This window comes from Etheostoma cragini, chromosome 8 (assembly GCF_013103735.1).
Source record: "Etheostoma cragini isolate CJK2018 chromosome 8, CSU_Ecrag_1.0, whole genome shotgun sequence".
NCBI classification, from domain to species: domain Eukaryota; kingdom Metazoa; phylum Chordata; class Actinopteri; order Perciformes; family Percidae; genus Etheostoma; species Etheostoma cragini.
The window spans coordinates 17,072,147-17,092,396 of NC_048414.1; the positions used below are offsets into that span (position 1 = coordinate 17,072,147).

The window sequence follows — 20,250 nt, forward strand, 5'->3', positions numbered from 1 at the left end:
ATATGTATTAAAGTTAATAAAACATATTTAGTTGGGTTTTCTGACCTCTCCATGAAGAGGGGAAGCTGTTCTGTGAAGACTTGATGTGTGGCCTCTACATCCATGGCGCAATAGTGCATTAACTCCTGTAGAGGTCAGCAAAGCCAAATGCATTTGTCTGTATGTCATGATGAGTGCAAGTCATTAGAGGACTTTAATGTATCGTAATATGAATACGTTTGGCCTTTTATTACAGACATTCGGACACAAGATTTGGCATGAACATCTGACCTGGAAGTTGTTCCTGACATCCATGATGCTGCCCTTCACAAACGTCTCTCTGGCCTCCTTCTGCAGTGGCGGTCCTCCCACATACAGAGCATGTACATCCGCTAAGTTATTAATGCTGCTAATGTTAACCCAGTCCCAGGAGCCAATCTAAACACAAAAAACATCACGTCACATTGAGTTGTGCTGATGATAAAGTGACTAACCTAAACAAAAGAATAATACATGCTGTAGCTGAAATATGGTGAATAAAAAAAGGATACAAACCATTGGACCTTCCCTTTTCTGTCCAGCCTTTCTAATGTGTTCCTTGACCTCCTGAAGACCCTTCCTTTTACCCATCTTATTGGCCATCCACAGTGTGCGCTGGAATCCAGTCAGGCCAGAGATGGCCATGTGAAGGCTCATGGTGTCCATGAAGCGTACCTTAGAACCCTTTGGGTAGAAAACCCACATGTTTCTCTGGAGTGTACTGGACATAAACTGTAATGTCATACATAGACAGGTACATGCTCCTTTTTGCATTTTTACTAATTTAACTCATACAACGAGGATCAATATATCATCCAATAAAGATGCAAACAAAGTTTTGTAATAAAACAAATAAGACACACACCGCCCTCTTAATACAAACCTTTAGTAAGTATTGCTCCTTGATGTAAGATCGGTCAAAACTGACATTATGGCCTACTATGAGCCTCTCCTTCCACTGTCCCCCAGGTGGGCGGGCAGAGTTGATAGGGGTCTCCAAAGGGATGAGGTCTGCTAGGGTCAACTGGTTTGACCAGGAGTACCGCTCTTCAATCAGACGCTTACTGCACCACGAGTACCTGGCAAGTGACAAAAATACATATTGTGAATATAAAAATCTAACTGTTGCCCATTTACATCCACTTACCAGATTTACGGACACAAACTTGTAAGTTTTAAGAAGTTTTGGTAGAATTAGTAGGACAATGTAAACCTCCTCTGTCTATTAATAAACAAAACAACTCAACCCATAGAGCCACACCACAATAAAGCAAATCAACACACAGTGCACAGACTGACAGTTTACTGCCATTCTGTGCATTTCTCCACTTTACACAATCTTAAGAATTCTTGCTTGTTCCTCACCAGTTAGTGGGAGACACAGCAACAGCCAGTGTGGGACACTGTCCCTCTGTCATGCAGACCTCCACATCAAACACCAGTGCCGACTCCTGTGGAAAATCAACCTTCTGACTCTCCCCATTGGGCCCATAGCGTGTCCATCCAACCTCCCAGCTCCATTCCTGTGGCATGGGAGGGAGCGCAGCCAGCTGCAGCATGGTGGCAGCCTCAAGGTAGGGAAGACTCTGCTTCTGGGCCAAGGTACGAAAGTGCTCATCAATATTTTTGCCATACATTTGGGGAAGCTTCAGCTCCACTTCAGGCAACAGTGAAATATCCTTCCCCCACAGCTGATGTTTCTGAAGATGCCTAATGCTGCGCTCCACATCATCCTCTTTGTACTCTGGTTCCGGCACCGAAAAGATCTGGTCGTGTAGGTTCTTTGACAGCATCTGAATGTTAAGGGGGTTCAGGCGGGTTTCTGTGGATACCTCGCCCTGAAGAGAGTGAGGCTTGGTGGAGTACAGGGAGCGTAAACACCTCCATTGTAGAGAGATGAGAGTCCTCTGTGAAGCACAGCGCAACACATGCAGCATCACCTCATGAGGACTTCACACTAGAGCTGAAAGACACAACCAATTGAGACAATCAATTTCCTGACATGATACAGTTTAGCCCGTTTGTCTCCCATGCAATGTAATGAGAGGCACTGACTGGGTATTGAAATACAGCTACATAGGTACTAGACAACTTCTAGATACAGATAACGATGTTTAATTTTATCTTAACTTGATTTTGCAAGTGTAATATTGTTTAATGGCTGAAAATGTATTGATCAAAGAACACAGCAACATATATTTCACTCAGATAAGGTTAACTCACTGAAGAAGTTATTATCATCGGACTTTAACAATTATAAGACAAAACGTCAAGATAAAGTAAAATGTGGACTAAGCGTTAGCTATTGTAACTTGCATAATACAGTAAAGTTAGGTAAAGTTAAGTTCCACACACACAATAGTCATTTATTTGCTTAAAAATAATATAAGCTAACGTTACCACCAACCTGCTAACATATGTTTAATAACCATAGCTAGCTGTCCAATACTGCGCTTGTTATATAGACTGTCGCTATAAAAGCAAAAAAGCCACCTCACCCGATCTGTATTGTGAGGTATAACGTTAAAGTAATCAACCAAAATATGTGTTAAATAAGTCCACAATAAATGAGGTTCTCATAACAACTTAGCATGGCAACCTCTATGGTCAACCCACGCCGGGGTAGACAACGCCAGAAGACGAAGCGCTAGCGACCCCAAGCGGACCGGATGACTTCATCGGTTAGTACCCACACAAACAAATTGCGCCCAATGGGGCAAAATGGACTAGTTATGACCCCTGAGACAAAACTTTTCCCCACAGAGAAGATAACTGTCTTGAAAGTACTAATAAATTGAAGTTATGCCTTATGTTGTACTGTGTTAAGGCCGCGTGGCCTAATGGATAAGGCGTCTGACTTCGGATCAGAAGATTGCAGGTTCGAGTCCTGCCGCGGTCGCTCTTTTGGAATTAGGTGATGTTGATGACAATATTTCGCCTCACTGTTGCTTTCAGCAAAATGCAGTTCCCTTATCTGTCATCAATGCAATGCGAGAAGGAGCATTATTGTAGCGTTAAAAAGAGAAATCTTTACCTTGAAATAATTGTAAGCCCAGCTCTCTGATGTGGATGTGAATACAGTGACTGAGGATGCAGTGTCGGTCTTATTTCACTGCAACACCTGTTTTATTCCAGCCCTATAATACAGTCTCGCGTTCCCGTAAAGGGAGGCAACTAGGCTTTATCTTACACATTTACGACCCTAAAACCAATGGGTAGGCCTATTTTCTGTCGCTCTCTAAAAGCAGCTAGTGTTTGCCGTATTGTATTTGCTAGGTATTAGATGCTCTGGGATGATTTAATGCTGTTGTGTTTTGTCGTTGCTTATCAGACGATGGCGGATGATACGGAGGATGTTGAGCTGGACTTTGCTGCTGACGAGCAGGAGAGGGCGCATAGAAGCGCAGTCATAAGGTGCAGTGCTGGACAAGATTATTGTCAAATGAACTCATTTGTCTTGCACATTTTTTTTCACTTTTGTTTTTATTATAGACTAATACGCCTATACAATTTTAAATGGATGGATGCCAACTTAGTTTAATTAAAATCATTGAAAACGTCTTAAACAAGTCGCAACAGTGTAGGATGTTTGGAGTTATGCTCTCTTACATGTGTTTTTTCAGTAAGCTTAAATATGCTAAAAGTTGCTAATTTGCTTTACAACGAGTTTGTCTCTGCGTGCTTTAACTATGTGCTTTATTGGCATTTTAGGCTCTTCTTCATTTCTAATCATGTGCCTTTGGTTTAGACACCCCCTTGCCTCCTTTTTTCACCTGTTCTTCCGGGTGGTTGCCATTGTCGCCTATTTGCTCTGTGACTGGATCAGCGAGAACTTTGCCTCGTGCTTTGTGCTGATCATCACTCTGCTCTCTTTTGACTTCTGGTCTGTCAAGGTGAGAGGTCAACTAAGCCAGCAGCTAATTCCCCTTACTTTCCTATGCCTTATCCTTTTCTTGCCATATTGTGCACTTCAGTAGCCTACTGATTAATCCCCACTGGTTTAGATTAGGCCTACTCACATTTTCCCATTTTTTCAGAATGTGACTGGCCGGCTGTTGGTGGGCCTACGCTGGTGGAATCAGATCGATGAGGATGGGAAGAGCCTCTGGGTGTTCGAAGCCAAAAAAGTAAGTAATTGTTGCCATTTTGAGTGTGGAGGAGCATTTTGGGGATATTAAACATGTGTGTGTGTGTGTGTGTGTGTATTTGTGTGTGTGCAGGCCTCCCAGGGCAAAAACACTGGAACAGAGGCGGAGGCAAGGATTTTTTGGCTGGGACTCATCGTCTGTCCTCTCATTTGGACATTCTTCTTCTTCACCTCCCTCTTCTCCCTGAAGATTAGATGGCTGGTGAGACACATCTTGCTTGTGTGCATGCTTTGCATAAGCAGTAGAGGCGCATCACATACAGTTTTTTACGATTGCTATGACAATTCTTTCAGTACTTTACATAACAACTTTCTTAAACTCTTAACACAGTTAGCACAACATCTGTCTGTGTAGACTATACAAGTAACACATTTCTTTTCGCTTTGACACAAAATGCATACAGTTAACACAACATTTAAAATGCTTGAATAACTTTTACAAACAACCTTAACTAAGACCAAAAGAATGGATTTTTACTTACAAATTTGCTAATGCTTTCACACTGTATGTCAGTTCAGATAACATCATGTTCTAAACCTACCATAGGCTAAAGTCACAGTGAACAGCTGTTCATATTGTAAATTAAAACACAAATATATCTGCTGCATTTTACATGTATTCCATTGTTACTGTAAATGAGAGAAATAGCTGATTGAAGTTATGCAAATAGATTCATCACAACTGATTCCCATCTAGGAAACACACTCAGCTGTTGAGGTTCTTTCAATTGCATGACCATCTGCTTTAACAGTGTTCTTCATATGTGACAGTGCGTGAGTGTTGTACTTTGACAACAAGGATTACAGTAACACAAGTCACATTCCTTGGCCAAAGCTGATTCTGAGTCTGAAATGTTACAGTAGGACTTCAGTAAAAGAGGACCTATTGGGGCTGATTTTGTGTGGAAACGGAACAATACAGTGAAGATGAACACAAAGAAATTAAGACAAATTCCTGCACAAAAACCGTACATTCTGTCTCTGCCCGATGTGAGTCGAGTGCAGATGTGAGTTGCTCTTGCTCAGATTTAAACAGTTTACGGCGTAATGTGTCATACTGAAATTTGTGAAATCCATGAAATAATAAACTCTTCTCATTACAAACAATTACACAAGATGCAAATCATTTCAAAAATGTTTTAGCTATCTATGATTGTTTGATTGCTAATGTTAGCTCAAAATGCCATTCAACCGACAACCTTTGTTGTGTTTGATGCTAACTTGTAGCCATCAGTGAACAGACTTCGTTTAGTAGGTCCATTTTTACTGTATTGACATAACAGAAGTTTCTTGTTAGCATCTTGTATCAACTCACATCTTCACCTGTTGCAAAATGACGTATGCGCTACTCAAATCTGCACTCAGCTCAAATCAGGCAGTGACACATTCTAAAAGAGCTACTCTGAGATGGCTCATTCATTTTTGTATTGAATTTCTATAGCAAAAGAAACAAAATGCAGCATTTACTAAACCCAACAAAACAAAAACGTAGAGAGGCTTCAAGAGAAACTGCCGCATAAAGCACAATACAATAGACTTATCTATACGGGCAGACCTGACATAAAAATATTGCAGTTTCTGTAATTCCACATGAGATTAATGTTTTTATGACATTGAGCTATGCCTGATTAAATGTTCCTGTTGGGAGAAAACATGTGTTAGTGTTTAGGAAGAATTATGTGATTTTGAGACATGTTTGCAGTGTTTTGGTAGACCCAGTGTACTGTGTTAGTGTATTATTATATTTTGAAAATTAGTGTTGCAGTCTAGTTTACAATGTGTGATTTTGAGCATAAAGTTAAACCGTTTTGCCACTTGTTTGTTGTAGGTGTATTGGTGCCTTAAGAGTTTAGGAAAATTGTTAAGAGTATTGAAAAATTGTCATAGCAATAAAAAAACCAACTGTAATGTCACTCTTACTGTAAATGCTTTGTCTCTGTCTCTGCCCCAGTCACTTGTGGTAGCTAGTATTTCCCTCCAAGTGGCTAATCTCTATGGTTACCTACGCTGCAAAGCAGTGGGAGAGGATGGCCAGCCTGCAAACACCCGCTCTTTCATGGGACAGCACCTCCTGCAGCGTGTGAGTGACTAACTGCAGCTTTTTATCTCCAGTTGTCCTGTTAACATGTCAGTGTTCATTGAGATTGAAGATGAACTCACTGATAATTTATTCTTTCTCAGCCGGACATAATCTTTGGAATACTATGAAGATCACCTCCTTCTCTACAGCCGTGTGTGTTGTTTGTGTTGTGTGTGTGAGTGTGTGTTGTCCACAGACTGTATCTACTGTATGGCTGTGCCTTGTGCATGACATGCTGCCTAGTGTTCACTTCACATGTTGCCAATGAATACGTCTGACTATTATGTCAATAAAAGATAAGATCATCATGAGATAAAGGCTTTCTGCAGGTTATTGAGAGGTAAAACCATACATTTTTAAACTGTTTAGTTTTGCGTGTTGTTTGTCTTGCTGCAGTAAACGTCTACAATAGAAAACACAGGGCTTCATCTGATGTAAGGACCCCTAAATACGGCATTAGTCTAGTAGTTTGAAGTAGAGTGATTGGCACACTCTGTGTCCGATGTTTGATTGAAATTGTTCCACTATACCTCCAGAGGTTTCAACAGGAAATACTGATGTAACCTCAGATACTGTGCACCTTCAATGCAACGCATGATAAATAAATGAGCAAAAGAACAGGAAACGCACATAATCATCATCAATCATAGATAGATAGACAGATACTTTATTCATCCCAAAGGAAATTTTAAATCATCATGCTTGTCTTGGAAATAAAAAATCATTCAATCATAACTAAATGTCCTATAGACCAGTTAATTTATTAAGTGTTTGAATTATAAATCATGTGTATATGGTAGGATTTTTTCTTCCATGAGAAATTGATTCCTAGGCTACTGCAGATTACAATCTAACTTGAGTGCATGTTTCATTCCACTGTGATGCCAGACATAATCTGGAGGGAATATTGGATATTGGCTATTTTACACTGGGAATGTTAGTCCAATACAAATACAATGTCTGCTTAGCGGTCAAACCATTTATTTAAAAACATACTGTAAATGTTAGGGCATTTCAGCCTATTTCTAATTAGTAGTGAAAACTGTAGTGGAAAAAAGCATTCTGACCATACACTTTAAAAGTGATTATGATTATGATTAAATCTTTGCTCGTCTATTGAAATGTAATATTCAGAGATGACTGGTAGCTCAACCCAGGTTTGTGCTTACATTCTGCCATTGTTTGCTGTAAAACGTGTCTAAAAGACACAATGGGTTTGACTCTTAATGTATTTTAATTTGGTTCCAGTGTACTTTACAGACATTAAAGGTTCACTAAACATTTGATCCTAACCATATCTGGGAACTGTTCTAACCCGCCGTTGCCCCCTGTGTTCTCCACACAAATGGATCACACCCCAAAGATCTTTTATTTGTTGAGAATGCTCACATCAGTCTGTGAAACCCTGTGAAAATCCTTTTCTCTTGCTCACTTGTCTACAACATATACACCTAACAAGTATGCCAGTAAAGAAAAATCCCCGTGATTAAATATAATATGAACCTAGAGGTAGCACAATTTGCCTTCCTAGGTCACCAGGATTGTTACGTTGAGCCACCGTGGTGGCGTGGGCATGGCAAATCATGATCATTTATCCATATTTGTATACTAGCAGACAGTGGACCAACATTAGAACTAGGCCATCCCTTTGATAATGTAAATCAGGACATGTGGAATTGATTTTCTGAGAAAATTGTTAAGTGAGGTCAGTAACCTAGCCCAAATGTTGAAGAACTGCAGACACATTTAAATTCAAGTTGAGCTAGATTCTCACGAAGACTTCGGACTGAAAAAGACCTTTGAAATTCTGATGACATCATTGTGGATTTGAGTTTTTTTCTCTAACAGTAGATCACAACATGGCCTTGTTTATTTAAAAGATATTATAAACATATAGTGACATAGCTATAAGGTAAGAAGAAAGATGAGGCTACTTTATGGGCTAGCCCTACTAATGGAAATAATGTGAAACTTTCAACAACAACAAAAAGGTGATGCTGTTTGGTCACCCGCTGCTTCCAGGGTCAAGGATGAACTTAACAGCTCAAAGCCACCATGAATGAAGATGCCTTCAACTCCTCTGGAAAAAAAGGAAATTTGAATATCTAAGATATGCATAACTAAAACTCCATACGATCAAAAGCTCCAGAATGGACCAAAAAAAAAGGATTTCTTATGTCTTCTTATGATGAGTAGTACTAGAAGTAGTAAAAGCAGTGGTGAAGAAATCAACTAAAAGCGAGACAAAATTGTCAGGAGTGACACGTCTTGCTGAGCTCGGACAGTCTTTGGTGCCGGCGGACTCTGATTGGTCAACACGCCCCCTGGTCCTGGTATGACGTCAGTGCGGGAGCGAGTAGAGGAAGCGCGCAGAGCGGAGGAGAGGCACAAGCTGGAGGACTGAAGATGAAAGCGGACGCACCTGAGAGCAGCAGCGCTGACTCTCCACAAGGGCCCGATGTAAACGCAGTAAATGTCATCTGGAGAACTCGTTACGACCTAAAGTTGAGGACATTTCTCTCCAGAGTCTGCTTTGCTCATGAGAAAGGTAAGAAACGCGTGTGTGAATGTCCCAGTAGCCTATTTGCAGGTACGGCTCTACATGTTCTGCTTTGAATCTGTCCTCATGCCATGTTCATGTGTCTTATGCAGAGAATTCAGCAATACTTACGATGTATTTTCAATTTTTATTTTATTTTTTTTAACATGAGGAAAGCTAACATTATTTAACCAGCATAAACGCCCTTGCGGACCTTTTAAAATGAGGGAGTCTATCTCTGGTCCCTAATCAGACAAAAACCCTTGTTCTTGAAAGTGCCAGAATATTAAAGCACGCTTCTCGGCACATTATTATGATCAGTAACAAATTGGTTTCTGTAATAGCTTATGCGGATAATCCTTGTGATGTGAACTAGTCTAGTTTTAGCAGAAGTAGGCCAATCGCAACTCTCATTAAAAGTAGGGATTCGTTGCCCCCAGGAACACTGAAGAGCCCAGAGCGAATTAAAGCATCTTAAAACCAAAGCTCAGGTCACTTTTTTTTTTTTTTTTTTTTTTTTTGAAGTCAGCTGTTAATCTTGAAGCATCATTAAATCTGCTGCATGAAAGAGACGTTTCTTTACCTAACGCTGTCTCAGGTTCACGGTCATGTTCAGGCCGCCCTGTAGTTTGGTCACACTGACTTTTCATAATCATCCAGTATTACAAAATATGCTAAAAAAGTAGCTGTTATTACTCTGTACAAACATGTATTCTAAAGCCCGTATCTTTATGAGTTTACAACATAAGTCAGGTTGTAAAATATCCCCAGTCATCCATTGTGAGTGTTGAGATGTAGATATGAAATCGCATGGCAGGCCAGCAGTGGGTTTAAATGTTGCTTTAAATGCAAAATGCCTCGTTTAGAAGGAGAGGGCAGTGGGACAAAATAGCTTTGCAGAATAGGCCTACAGTGTTTTTCCTGCAAATGTGAGTGGATTATAAAGTGGATTTATTTCAATGCCAGGCCTGAATACCTAAAATGTGACTTGCTTTATTTTTTAATAGGTCTTTTGACGGGTTAAACTAGAGTATGTATCTCCGGACTTTACAACAATACACAGTTGTCACTGTTGACTAATATTATGCCCTATTCCTTGTAGGATGTTTAATCCAAGAAATGCCAATGCAATAGTCTCCCATATAGACCTACGTATATATAAATACAAAGTAACGTTTTTTATTTTCTTACTGAAGCCTACCGTAATCATACATTTTTTTAAGAGGCTTTTCCAAAATAGCCTTATAAAATGAAACATTTAGATTACATAAAGAAGAATTAGGTCACTTTAAAATTGAATAGGCCTACAACCAAACACCTTGTAGCCTATATCACGACAGGAATATTTGACAGCTGGATGCTTGGTTTGACGCTTCTTTACACACACACGCACGCACACACACACACACACACACACACACACACACACACACACACACACACACACACACACACACACACACACCATGTGTTAGCCTAAATGTTAAAATGTAGGCTACACATCTGATCTCCTCTTATCATATCGTGCCAGGCTGCTGTATTATTGCCAGAGTCCCGTATTTAAAGAAAATAATAAATGTGTTTTTTAAATGTTCTAGGCCTACTAAATAATCTTCATCCTCCTTCTAGATCACGTCAGCATCACGTCGGGCTAAATATCTGTGAGGGGGTCTGTTTCTGTCTTTGGTTATCTAGCTGTATGAGTGTTAAATGCCTGTCATAAAGCTAGATAACCGAAAGTAGAAATGACCTCCGTAACGTTGTGTTCATTCCCGATAAACAAAAGAGAGGGGATTCCTCAGGCTTTAAACTCAGAAAGGTAAGAAAATAGTTCTGCTTTGTGGTTTGTGATTTTATTGTGGTGGAAATTAGTATCAAATAATCCAAAATAGTACAAAACGAATAGGACCTAGAATAAATATGACATCTCAGTTTTATATATAGCATAACAAGTTTTTTTTTTCTCCCTTTTATAATAAGCACAAACTTTTAGTATGACAGATTTATTGGGCTCATGATAGTTTACTTTTAGAGTCTTTTCTTTGCAGGAAAAATGTGGATGTTTATCTGTTAATTGTATAAATCAGTATAAATTGTATATTAGTCATGCCATTATGGGGTCGTTTTAAGGAAAACAAAAATGTATTTGAGACTATATTGAGACAAAAGGCAAAGTTAACTGAGCTTATTATATAGTTCGATAGTGTTGTTTTTGTGCATATATAGTATAGAGTGTTTATCTCACTTTATCTTTATTTTAAGGGTTCAGTATACCAGCTGTAAAATTTACTAAGGGCCTATGTAGTTAATATCTGGCCCTGTTTTAGGGTGGTTAGGGTCGCTTCAGGTCTTCTGCAACATGAATTTTAAACAGGTCACTTTGGTGGATGGAGACAAACAGTGTAGAATAAAACAAGAACTCTCAAACTTCCTCAAGCACTCATACATAGAAATGCATGAGATCTTGTAACATAATCTGATAAGTATTTAGTTAATATGGTCAAAAGAAAGGTAAAATAAATCTAATAATATATTATCTTGGTTACAAAAGGCTTTTTTCAGAGCAGATATTTTGACTTGGTACTCATAACATATATACATATACTGTACATATACACATAACATGATTGCCCGTCCCAGTAAGTCCTGACAGTGAGGCAGTGGAGCAGTTGGACATATCAGGACCCGGAAACGGAAGCAGCTAAATGGAATCCAGCCATCATTAATTTTATTATTTACACCAGTGCTTTTCCCTCTGTGACGTGTCTTCGTCATGTCTTTTGTGGGAAAAAAGGCCTATCGATACCTCAGGGTGTTTAATCTTATCCCAGGGATCCCTGGATGTTCCTGCTTTGAAACACACTGGTGTGTTAACATCCTCATAGTCAAGTCTCACATTTTAACAAAGCAGATCATATGGATTTATTCCATGCATTTCAGAGCATACTGCCCAATTCATTAACTTTAATCTTTAAGAAGAGTATTTTTTAATTTATTACATGTTTAAATTCCCCTTGTGGTAAAAAGAAAAGGGAGGCTACAGCTTTGTCCAGGCACTCATGTCTCTGGGACTGCTAATAATGCAGTTGAGTGGTGTAGCACCCTATACACACACAGGGTTAAAGTGTATTATTTAAAGCTGAAGCTAATCTTAGAACCTTTGGGATACATTGTGGTTGCCTCAATGAGAAGGCCAAGGCCATCCTGTAGACAGGAGCTGAACTTTTTAACTTGGTACTTCAGCGCGGTGCATTGCGTACGCTCAGCCCGGAGAATGCCACTAAAGCCTAAAGAGCACCAAAGTGAGATGAGTTTTCATTCACTCTGTTAACTGCCTATTGCAGTACAGCTTGCTGTCAAACCCGGCTAATTGCTTCGTTTCACAGCGAGGTATCTGATATGTGAAAAGGCCGTGGTCCAAGTCCTTTCCTTCGCCTCCTTAATGAATGGGAATAAAAACAATTGAGGCTTTTTTTTACGGGATGGTCCAAGGCATTCTTGTTTCAACCTGTTTACATGTATAATGCAAATTATCCTTTTTGTGCTTTTGTTGTAGAAAAAATACACACTCATGCGCACAAAAAACACAACAAAGCTACCGCACTTGAAATTAGCAAAGGCCAGAGCTTTAAACCTTTTGTTAACTCTATAACCGAGACTCAGTGCATATGTAAAGTGCCTCTGGTTTAAAGAAAAAACTGAAACAATTGTTTAGTTAAGAGGCAGTGTTTAGCTATACCGTTATAACTAAAAGTGCGAAATGTGCTTTTCATGTTTTATTCCTCTGTTTTCCCTTTTCCATACAGACTTCCGATTAACAACGTTAAATGATCGGGGATTCCTGACAAGAGGGCAGAACCGTCATTAAAAGCAAACGAGGAGAGAGGGGGAGGGAAATGGTCAGTCCGGAGGTGCCACCTCCTCCTCTCTCCTGCCCCCACTCCTCACCCTTTTTACCCAGGAGCCTCTGATGCCATCTGTACTGCCAACGAGGGACACATTGCCCGTGCCAGGAGGCGGACAAAGACCCTACTGGATCCCTGGAGTATGAGCGCGCTCAGAGGAGCCATCTTGGGAGATGTTGCCATGACACTTAAAATGGCTGAGCTGGCATACGAAGTAAGCTGCATCATGGTTCTGTGTTGGGTACCAGTGTTGATGGTGGTGAGCGGGAGGTAGGGGAGTGTGTGTGATTGTATGATGGGGGAAGGGGGGCGGTAAGAAAGATGAGGGAAAGAAGAAGAGTTTTCCATTTCCTCCCCAGTCACACATGGCCTCTCCCTTTTCTCCTCTATCTTCTGCTCCTAATTAGCAGTTAAGGGGTGATGTGAGGGGGGTGGTGGGTGAGGAAGGGTGGTTGGTGGTGTGAGGTGGGGGGTGGTAGCAACAAAATTAATGAGCTGGCACTGGTTGAAGGAAACCTGTCATCCTCTCTTGTCATGGTGCTTCTTTACTCCGTGATGCACACCAGGCAGTGGTGTACGTCATGTTTCCACCTGACAAACCTCGTGGATTAATTAATGCAAAACTGCTTCTATTATGAGATTCACATTATGATATTTAGTACAGTATATTAACTATCGTAATGTGTTAAACCCCTCAGGTGAATTCTGGAGAAGATCCGTGCATAATTCCTATTTGGGAAGTTTTTTTTTTTTTTTTAAGTCCAATATTAGATTTATTTTACTATATGAACAAAGATATTTTGGCTCACAAAGCAGGTCTTTGTCTAAAGTAATATCAGCAGTGAATATTAGCAGTGTATAATATTTAGATCACAATGTTTATCAGAACATATAGAAATGCTTCAAATACTGGTTACATGTTTTAGTCCCGAACATTTGATATTGATTACAACTCGCAGTATATATAAAAAGATGAATCTGCTACTGCAACACTGCACACATGATTAAGAACTTTATTTCACACACACACACACACACACACACACACACACACACACACACACACACACACACACACACACACACACACACACACACACACACACACACAGACTAAAAATGTCAAACATCAGAAATGTAAAAATGTCACATTCTTCCAATATCTGACATGGAAAAATATCAAAGCTCCCTGTAAGCTCTCAGACACACACACACACACACACACACACACACACACACACACACACACACACAGATCCTGTGAGCGCCTCTTATCATGGCGTAGGGCAACTCTGTAACCCTGGTGGTGCTGGCAGCAACCTGAAGCAGAAAAGAGAGACACGTGAGCATGTGTGTCCAGGACCAACATGTGCAGCTGCAGTGCTTATGTGTTAATGAACAGTGCTGTGCGTTTTCACATTATCATTCAGCTCTGCTCTCTCCCCTCTCAATAGCTGTTTAGTCCCCCACCCCCCGCCCTAAGTAAAGGCCTGCTTTCCCACCATTGTGGGAGCTGGTGCTGCGGTGGGCCTGGGCTGGGGGGCAGGGTGGGAAAGACCCTCCAGACTAGACATGAGCAGATGCCTGAGACATTAGACTGTCGTGCGGATCATCGGGGTCGGGCGAGCCGCTGAGTTTTAATGTGTGAGCAAGTGTATGTGTGTTTGATATGTGTGATGGGGTGGGGAGGGGGTGGTAGTCCAGGCCCTGGAGTGCCACCTGACTGTTCATTAGTCTATTCAGCTTCTGCATGTCTGAAAGGCATGGAGATGCTGTTTTGAGAAGGATTTTACTGGCATGAGAGATGCATTCACACATGATATGCATATAAAAGGTCAGGCCTGTCACACAGTAGATCACGGTTTACCATTAGATTCTTTCAAAGGCCTAATGCAACAATGTTTAAACACCACAGTTGCATCTTCTAGGTCTTTTATTGATTAAGAATTAGATTTTATTTCATGCAGTGTGTCTGTTATCAGCAATTCACTTCTTTGTCTTTGCTCAGCTACTTTACGGAGACAGAATCTACATATTTGTAATGCTCTCAGGTGGTAAAACAGACAGACATCATGAAAACCTCACAAGACAGTTGTATGCACAGTGTATCACCGAGAATGACTCAGCTGAGGCGATGGGTGTGCCTAACAAGCTGAATGATGTAACCCAGCGTATAATGATTATTAATGAGCTTCATACTGTACATATGCCTCCACAAAATCTGTAGTCATGTGCAGCCCACATGTCAAAAGATTATTCCCTCTCTTTATTCATATGAACGACTCAAAGCTGTCTTTATAATTGCATTTGCCCCGCTCATATGTGCTAGAGCACATTGCTTCGAGCAGATTAGACAGAAGGGAGAAAGCAAGGTGAAGGTAAGAAATTAATCTTGGAGATGTAGCTTGCTTCATGCTACATCTATGTTGCATATACATATATGTATGTATGTATGAATGTATATATATAGGGGGCATGATGAAATCGTGGCTTTCTTAAAGTCACACTAAAGATTGGGTTGTCAAGAAAGGGTTAAAGACAGTGGAGACAAATGTATACGTGTATGTAAAGGAGGCACCAGAGGCAGGTGGAGCACATGGGCAGCCATGTTTGTGTTACCTCTGCATTAGCTTGTGTTAGCTTGTGCAGTGCTAAAGCAGTTTACAGCCTGCAGGGAGCTGGTCATGGAGGACTAGTGTGTGTCTGTGTGCTTGTTCGTGAAGAGTAAGGGGGAGAGGTTAGTCTGCAACTGTATGTGATAGCTGCGGCACTCGACATAGACAGCGTGGTCAAAGAGAGGGGGGTGACTGCAAGCAAATTTGTCAGTGAAATGTATTCGTCCTTACTATGCCGTACACACACACACAAACACACACACACAGATAGACACATGTACACAGAACATTACTTCATCTAATGATTACTGTTCTGACTAGTTGCGATATGCAGCTAGACGTAACATGAAATGAGCATTAACAGAGCATTAACACAGAATTAAAATATGCTATCAAGGTGAGGTGATTTTAATAGTTTGATGTCTTATAAACACTTTGGTGAAACTGCTTAAGAGTCTGGTTCTAATCTGCTCTGAAACAAACACAATTTTCAATCAAGATTGTCTGAATCCAGAGCGGCTGAGGTCAGCAGCTTTGACACCAGTTCAGGAGGATTTAGGATGTGAACGTCCTTGAATATTTCTCTGCGCTTTGTAGACACACTTCCATATTCATTCTTCAATTCCTTCTTGAACATCACCTTAAAACTGACAAAAATGTATTTCCCCTCCTGAAAATGACAGAATATAAATTACTTTCCTTTCTTTCTTCTGTCTTTCCTCTATTATTCATTATTAACTATGTATTGCTTTAGCTATGTGGGATTTTCAGTGCGAGGAAATTATAATGTGTGACATGATGAAGTGACAGTAGTCGGCGCCCACTACCAATTCTGTGTGGGTGAAGCAGCGTAGCCATAGTAGCGATAAAATGTTAATACCACATCGCTCCTGGGTTACCTCTTTGGATTCTCCTTACTATGTGAGGACACTATTAATGTTTTAACGGCTCTACTGTGATATATAAAGCCCGGCTCAGGGGCCGCCCATAGTCTTGGATGAGGTCCAATGTGGGTCAAGCTAGGCTCATCTGAGGTTTTTTAATGCAACTTTGGCCGAGACTAATCTAGCACAAAGCCTGACATTAAGTATCTTAGAGGAAGAAGATGGAGAAAGTTTCCACATCCCAGGCTTTTCAGATTATGTCTGTTGGCTGTGTCATCGCTGAGCAGGGGTCTTGTATCGTCCAATGAAAGTAGAGGAGAATTAGGAGACTGAGCCTTTAAGACAGAGCCCCTTTATAATCATATCAGGAGGAGATGAGGTTCTAGGGTGAGGAGAATTAGAGGGGAATCCTTGGTGTGGCCTCATTTTTACATGTACGTAAATTTGATACTCCGGTACAGTGTGAAAAAGGGAAAGAAGTGGGGAAACAGTCCAGACCATATTCAAGTCAAGTTCAAGTTCATGGGTGCAGCCACTCTGTCTGCGGACAGTCAGGGGAGTTAAGAGAGTCTGTGGCCACCCTGGAGTAAAGGAGGAGGCGGTGGGTGGGTGGGTGGGGGGGTACATAGCCTTTGACCTATGTTAGGGTTGCTATGGGAAAGAGGCCGGTCGGCTCAGTAATGTACAACTGAAAAGGCCGAACTGTCAGAGCTGTCCAGCAGACATCAACCCCCCCCCCCCCCCCCCCCTCCCTCCACCACGACCACCACACATGCACAGACTAACTCTAACCCATTCACACATACTCACAGATGGCAGTGGCCAGCTTGGGAATGTTGATGCGAGAAAACGCTTTATGTTCGTCAGACACCATTATAATTCATCCAGCCATTGGAGTTACACATTACCAGTTACCTCCTCAGTGCAGACACACTACTTCTGTCTCATTTTTAAGCCTCATCCTACAAATCTGATTACCCATTGTGTATATGTGTGTGTGTGTGCGCTATGGATTTATGGGCTTATCAGACACAAAATATACCACCACTGCTGTAAAACAACACTTAAAATAAATAAAAAAACTACTTGCATTGAAAACATAGTCTCCTTTCCCAAGTTAAATAAATAAAATCGACCACAAGAAAAACTAACTCAAATCTTTTCAACCAGGATCCATCTTCTGTGGCCCATACTCCATACTTATGTTATCTTGTCTGTTCTCCATCTGTCTGGATAAACTACATGTATATAGGTAAAATAATCTGTGGCATCAGCTGAGCATATATATTTCTCTCTGCTCAATTTTAAAATGAGCCGTGTTCAATGTTGGCTATGTGTCAGAGAGGGCATGCAAATCCCCTGATTGTAATGAGTGCATGTTTCCATGCCCCCTCTGTAAATGTGTGCAAGTGTGTCCTCATTTAAGGTGGCATTCATTCAGGGGAGGGGTCTCAGGAATAAAAGAGCGCCTATTTGCATACGCTGCATGCTGTCTGCAGAGAGGGAGCAGTCAAAAAAAGATATCAGAGGTGGACAAAGAGAACAAGGACAAATCCTTCATTGTGGGGTTGGTGGGAGAAAAGGCTTGTCTGAATTGGGGAGTGGGTGAAAATTGACAGAGAAAGAATTCAGACTGGTTCCCTGTGGGGATAAAAGCCTTAAGATCTCTCCATGCATACAGCCTGAAAATGGGAGAGAAGAACAACACACAGGGGCCTATTTTAACAGGGCATGAAAAGGAAGTATGTTTTCTGAAACACTGCCTACAATTCTGATGTGCAAAACTAAAAAATCATAACTAATTCAGTATTGTCAAAACACACTCATCAGCATTTTTGAATAACGAAAGAGCTTAGGTTTACAGAATCATTATTACCTTTCACATAGTGGTTCTTAAAACATATTTCCATAAATTTGTGTTTATATGGCAATACTTATGGCCCTTTTTGTTTTTGTATTTTTTGTTTTTTTTCAAACAAATGTTGCAAGCACGTTGCATGCTTTAAAAAAACTGCTTTACAATTAGTAATTAATATTTATATTAGGAATATTGTATGCACTAGTTCTTGATAAAACTAATGAACCGTTATGCTTTTTTTGTCAATACTGTCTAATCCTAGAGAAAGTATGTATTGTAAAAGGAAAAAATCTTGTGAAATATTATTACCTCCCATGCACAGTGGAAGAGTTTATAGACTGAAGTTTTATTCTTATGCTAATGATTCTCTCCATGTTTATCCTCAGGATGGGACAGGATCCGCGAGCCTTTCGGCACACTGTGGGAACTTGCTGGGGCGCAAGAGACTCATCAGAGACTCTCACCACAACATGAGAGAGATTAACTGTCACCTAAATGAGGACAAGTCGTAGAAACACAGTAGATAATCTGTAAACCTGAAATGTATAGGCCTAACTCAACGTATGTCTGTTATCCATGAAAAACCCAAGTTTATTTTAAGATAATTTTAATGATAAAGTGTTTGTGATTCAACATATTTACACAGATCTATTATTTTCAAAATTTCAAATAAAATAAAAAAAACTTGAATGTTCCTTTCTTCTTACTCAAGAGATTATGTGCATTTCCATCACTAATTTTTAATGAATCATTAATGGTTTCATTGTTCTAATATGTTTAAATTGAAATGGTAATTCAGGATATAAATGCTTTAATAATAAAAAAGATAATTGTTTTAATTTACTGCTGACACATTTTTTTGAAATAAAAATGATGGAAATATAATTTCTCTGTTAAAGTCTTGTTTTTGAGCACTATTGTATTATATTTTGGTGACCAATTAGGTCAACAACAATAGATTATTACAACACTGGAAGGAGGGGTTTTTATATTGAATATTTTTAGCTGTGTTTTGTCGTTAATTTAAAAAAAAAGCAATTAAAATGCATCTATAATAGACAATGTATGTAGGAGTCAAGCTCGCAGAAACCTTTCTCTCTCTCTCTCTCTTTTCTTTTTTGAGATTCACCTGGTGTGTGAGGACCGTGTGAGAAAGGGTTTGAGTGACCCCGCATTAAGTTTTAATTAGGAGGAGCAGACAGAGGGACGTGTGTTGAATGAGTGTGGGAAAGAGAAGATCATCAGCCACAAAACACAGTGGACAAAAACGACCCTGCCCACTGTTAAAATATATTATAAACTTTCGTTGCTTCCCTTTATTTTATATGTATCAGAAAAATGTAAAAAGGTCAGAGTAATTATTTTTACAGCAAAAAACTGAAGTTCAAAACTAATGACTTAAAAAGAGTGTGTTGTATTTGATAATCCGGATAAAAATGTGTTGTTTCCTTTAAATCCAAATCGATTGCCCACCAGGGCCCAGTTTAGATGATTAATCAGGTTTTGGGATTACAGGCCTTCCTGGTGTCAGCGGGCCTCAATCAGCGTCCGACTGATCTGTGTCCGGAGTCAAACAACAGATGGACACGCGTAGGGTCAACGTTGGATTATTTCAGTCCCTTTAGGCTATGTGGACCAAACACTTAAAATAGACCAATGTCCATTAGTTACAACGTAGTCCACAGTTTAGTCGTGTTAGGTGAGAGGCGAGAGGTGACAGCCTGTTTTCAATTCAACATTTAAACTGTTTGATTTCTTATATTTTAGAGGCTTTTATAAGCAATGAAAATATATGGTATTATTTTATTCAACAATACAATTTGGTTAAAACATAAACTAGTGTATGAAATGTATTTAAAAAAACAGGATATTATAGTACTAAAGTGCATGGAAGCTGAGTTTGATCTTTATACTGTACTCTTATTTGAATTTGAAATTAGTGATGATATTTACAGCAACCTTTTTTTCACTTTTGCATGTGAAATGAATAAAGAGTAAAAGTACCACCATCGATTATGTGAGAGAAATTAAAAAAATTAACAAAACAAGATAAACCTTACCAATCACAGTAATCACAGCAGTATAAGTTTGAGAATACATTTTGACCATGATATACATATAAGATAGGCTATTGAATATACCATACAGAAATATTAACTGAATAAAAATAGTCACAAATAAACAGAGGTCAGAAGGGAGTTGCA

The 20,250-nt window shown here is 39.9% G+C and overlaps 2 protein-coding genes, 1 long non-coding RNA gene and 1 other non-coding gene across 7 annotated transcripts in view; 3 read left to right on the forward strand and 1 right to left on the reverse strand.

Moving 5' to 3' along the window:
- polg (polymerase (DNA directed), gamma) overlaps positions 1-2,658 on the reverse strand; it is a 9,525-nt gene extending 6,867 nt beyond the window's left edge. Inside the window, 7 exon segments of the mRNA XM_034878048.1 lie at positions 1-29; positions 32-125; positions 271-417; positions 535-702; positions 902-1,097; positions 1,384-1,981; positions 2,517-2,658. The exon segment at positions 1-29 is cut by the window's left edge and continues 244 nt beyond it. Of these exon segments, the coding sequence (XP_034733939.1) occupies positions 1-29; positions 32-125; positions 271-417; positions 535-702; positions 902-1,097; positions 1,384-1,955 (1,206 nt within the window). The 5' untranslated portion in view covers positions 1,956-1,981; positions 2,517-2,658.
- Positions 2,659-2,844: 186 nt separating this feature from the next.
- Positions 2,845-2,917, forward strand: trnar-ucg. Its single transcript has one exon. It is a non-coding gene; the product is annotated as a tRNA-Arg (tRNA).
- A 60-nt stretch (positions 2,918-2,977) lies between these two features.
- Positions 2,978-6,551, forward strand: LOC117948457 (Golgi apparatus membrane protein TVP23 homolog A-like). 4 transcript variants are annotated; one of them, XM_034878086.1, is made up of 7 exons: positions 2,978-3,233; positions 3,350-3,432; positions 3,767-3,911; positions 4,056-4,145; positions 4,239-4,367; positions 6,117-6,245; positions 6,347-6,551. In XM_034878086.1, the coding sequence occupies exons 2-7, from the start codon at positions 3,353-3,355 to the stop codon at positions 6,371-6,373; spliced, it is 600 nt and encodes a 199-aa protein (XP_034733977.1). In that variant the 5' UTR covers positions 2,978-3,233; positions 3,350-3,352; the 3' UTR covers positions 6,374-6,551. The 4 variants fall into 4 exon arrangements, with proteins under 4 accessions (XP_034733977.1, XP_034733979.1, XP_034733976.1 ...); XM_034878088.1 differs by having other exon boundaries at positions 2,978-3,184; XM_034878085.1 differs by lacking the exon at positions 2,978-3,233 and having other exon boundaries at positions 3,247-3,432.
- Positions 6,552-8,609: 2,058 nt separating this feature from the next.
- Positions 8,610-18,921, forward strand: LOC117948465. The gene is made up of 4 exons (XR_004657444.1): positions 8,610-8,793; positions 10,414-10,603; positions 12,591-12,903; positions 18,433-18,921. It is a non-coding gene; the product is annotated as an uncharacterized LOC117948465 (long non-coding RNA).
- The last annotated feature ends 1,329 nt before the right edge of the window (positions 18,922-20,250 follow it).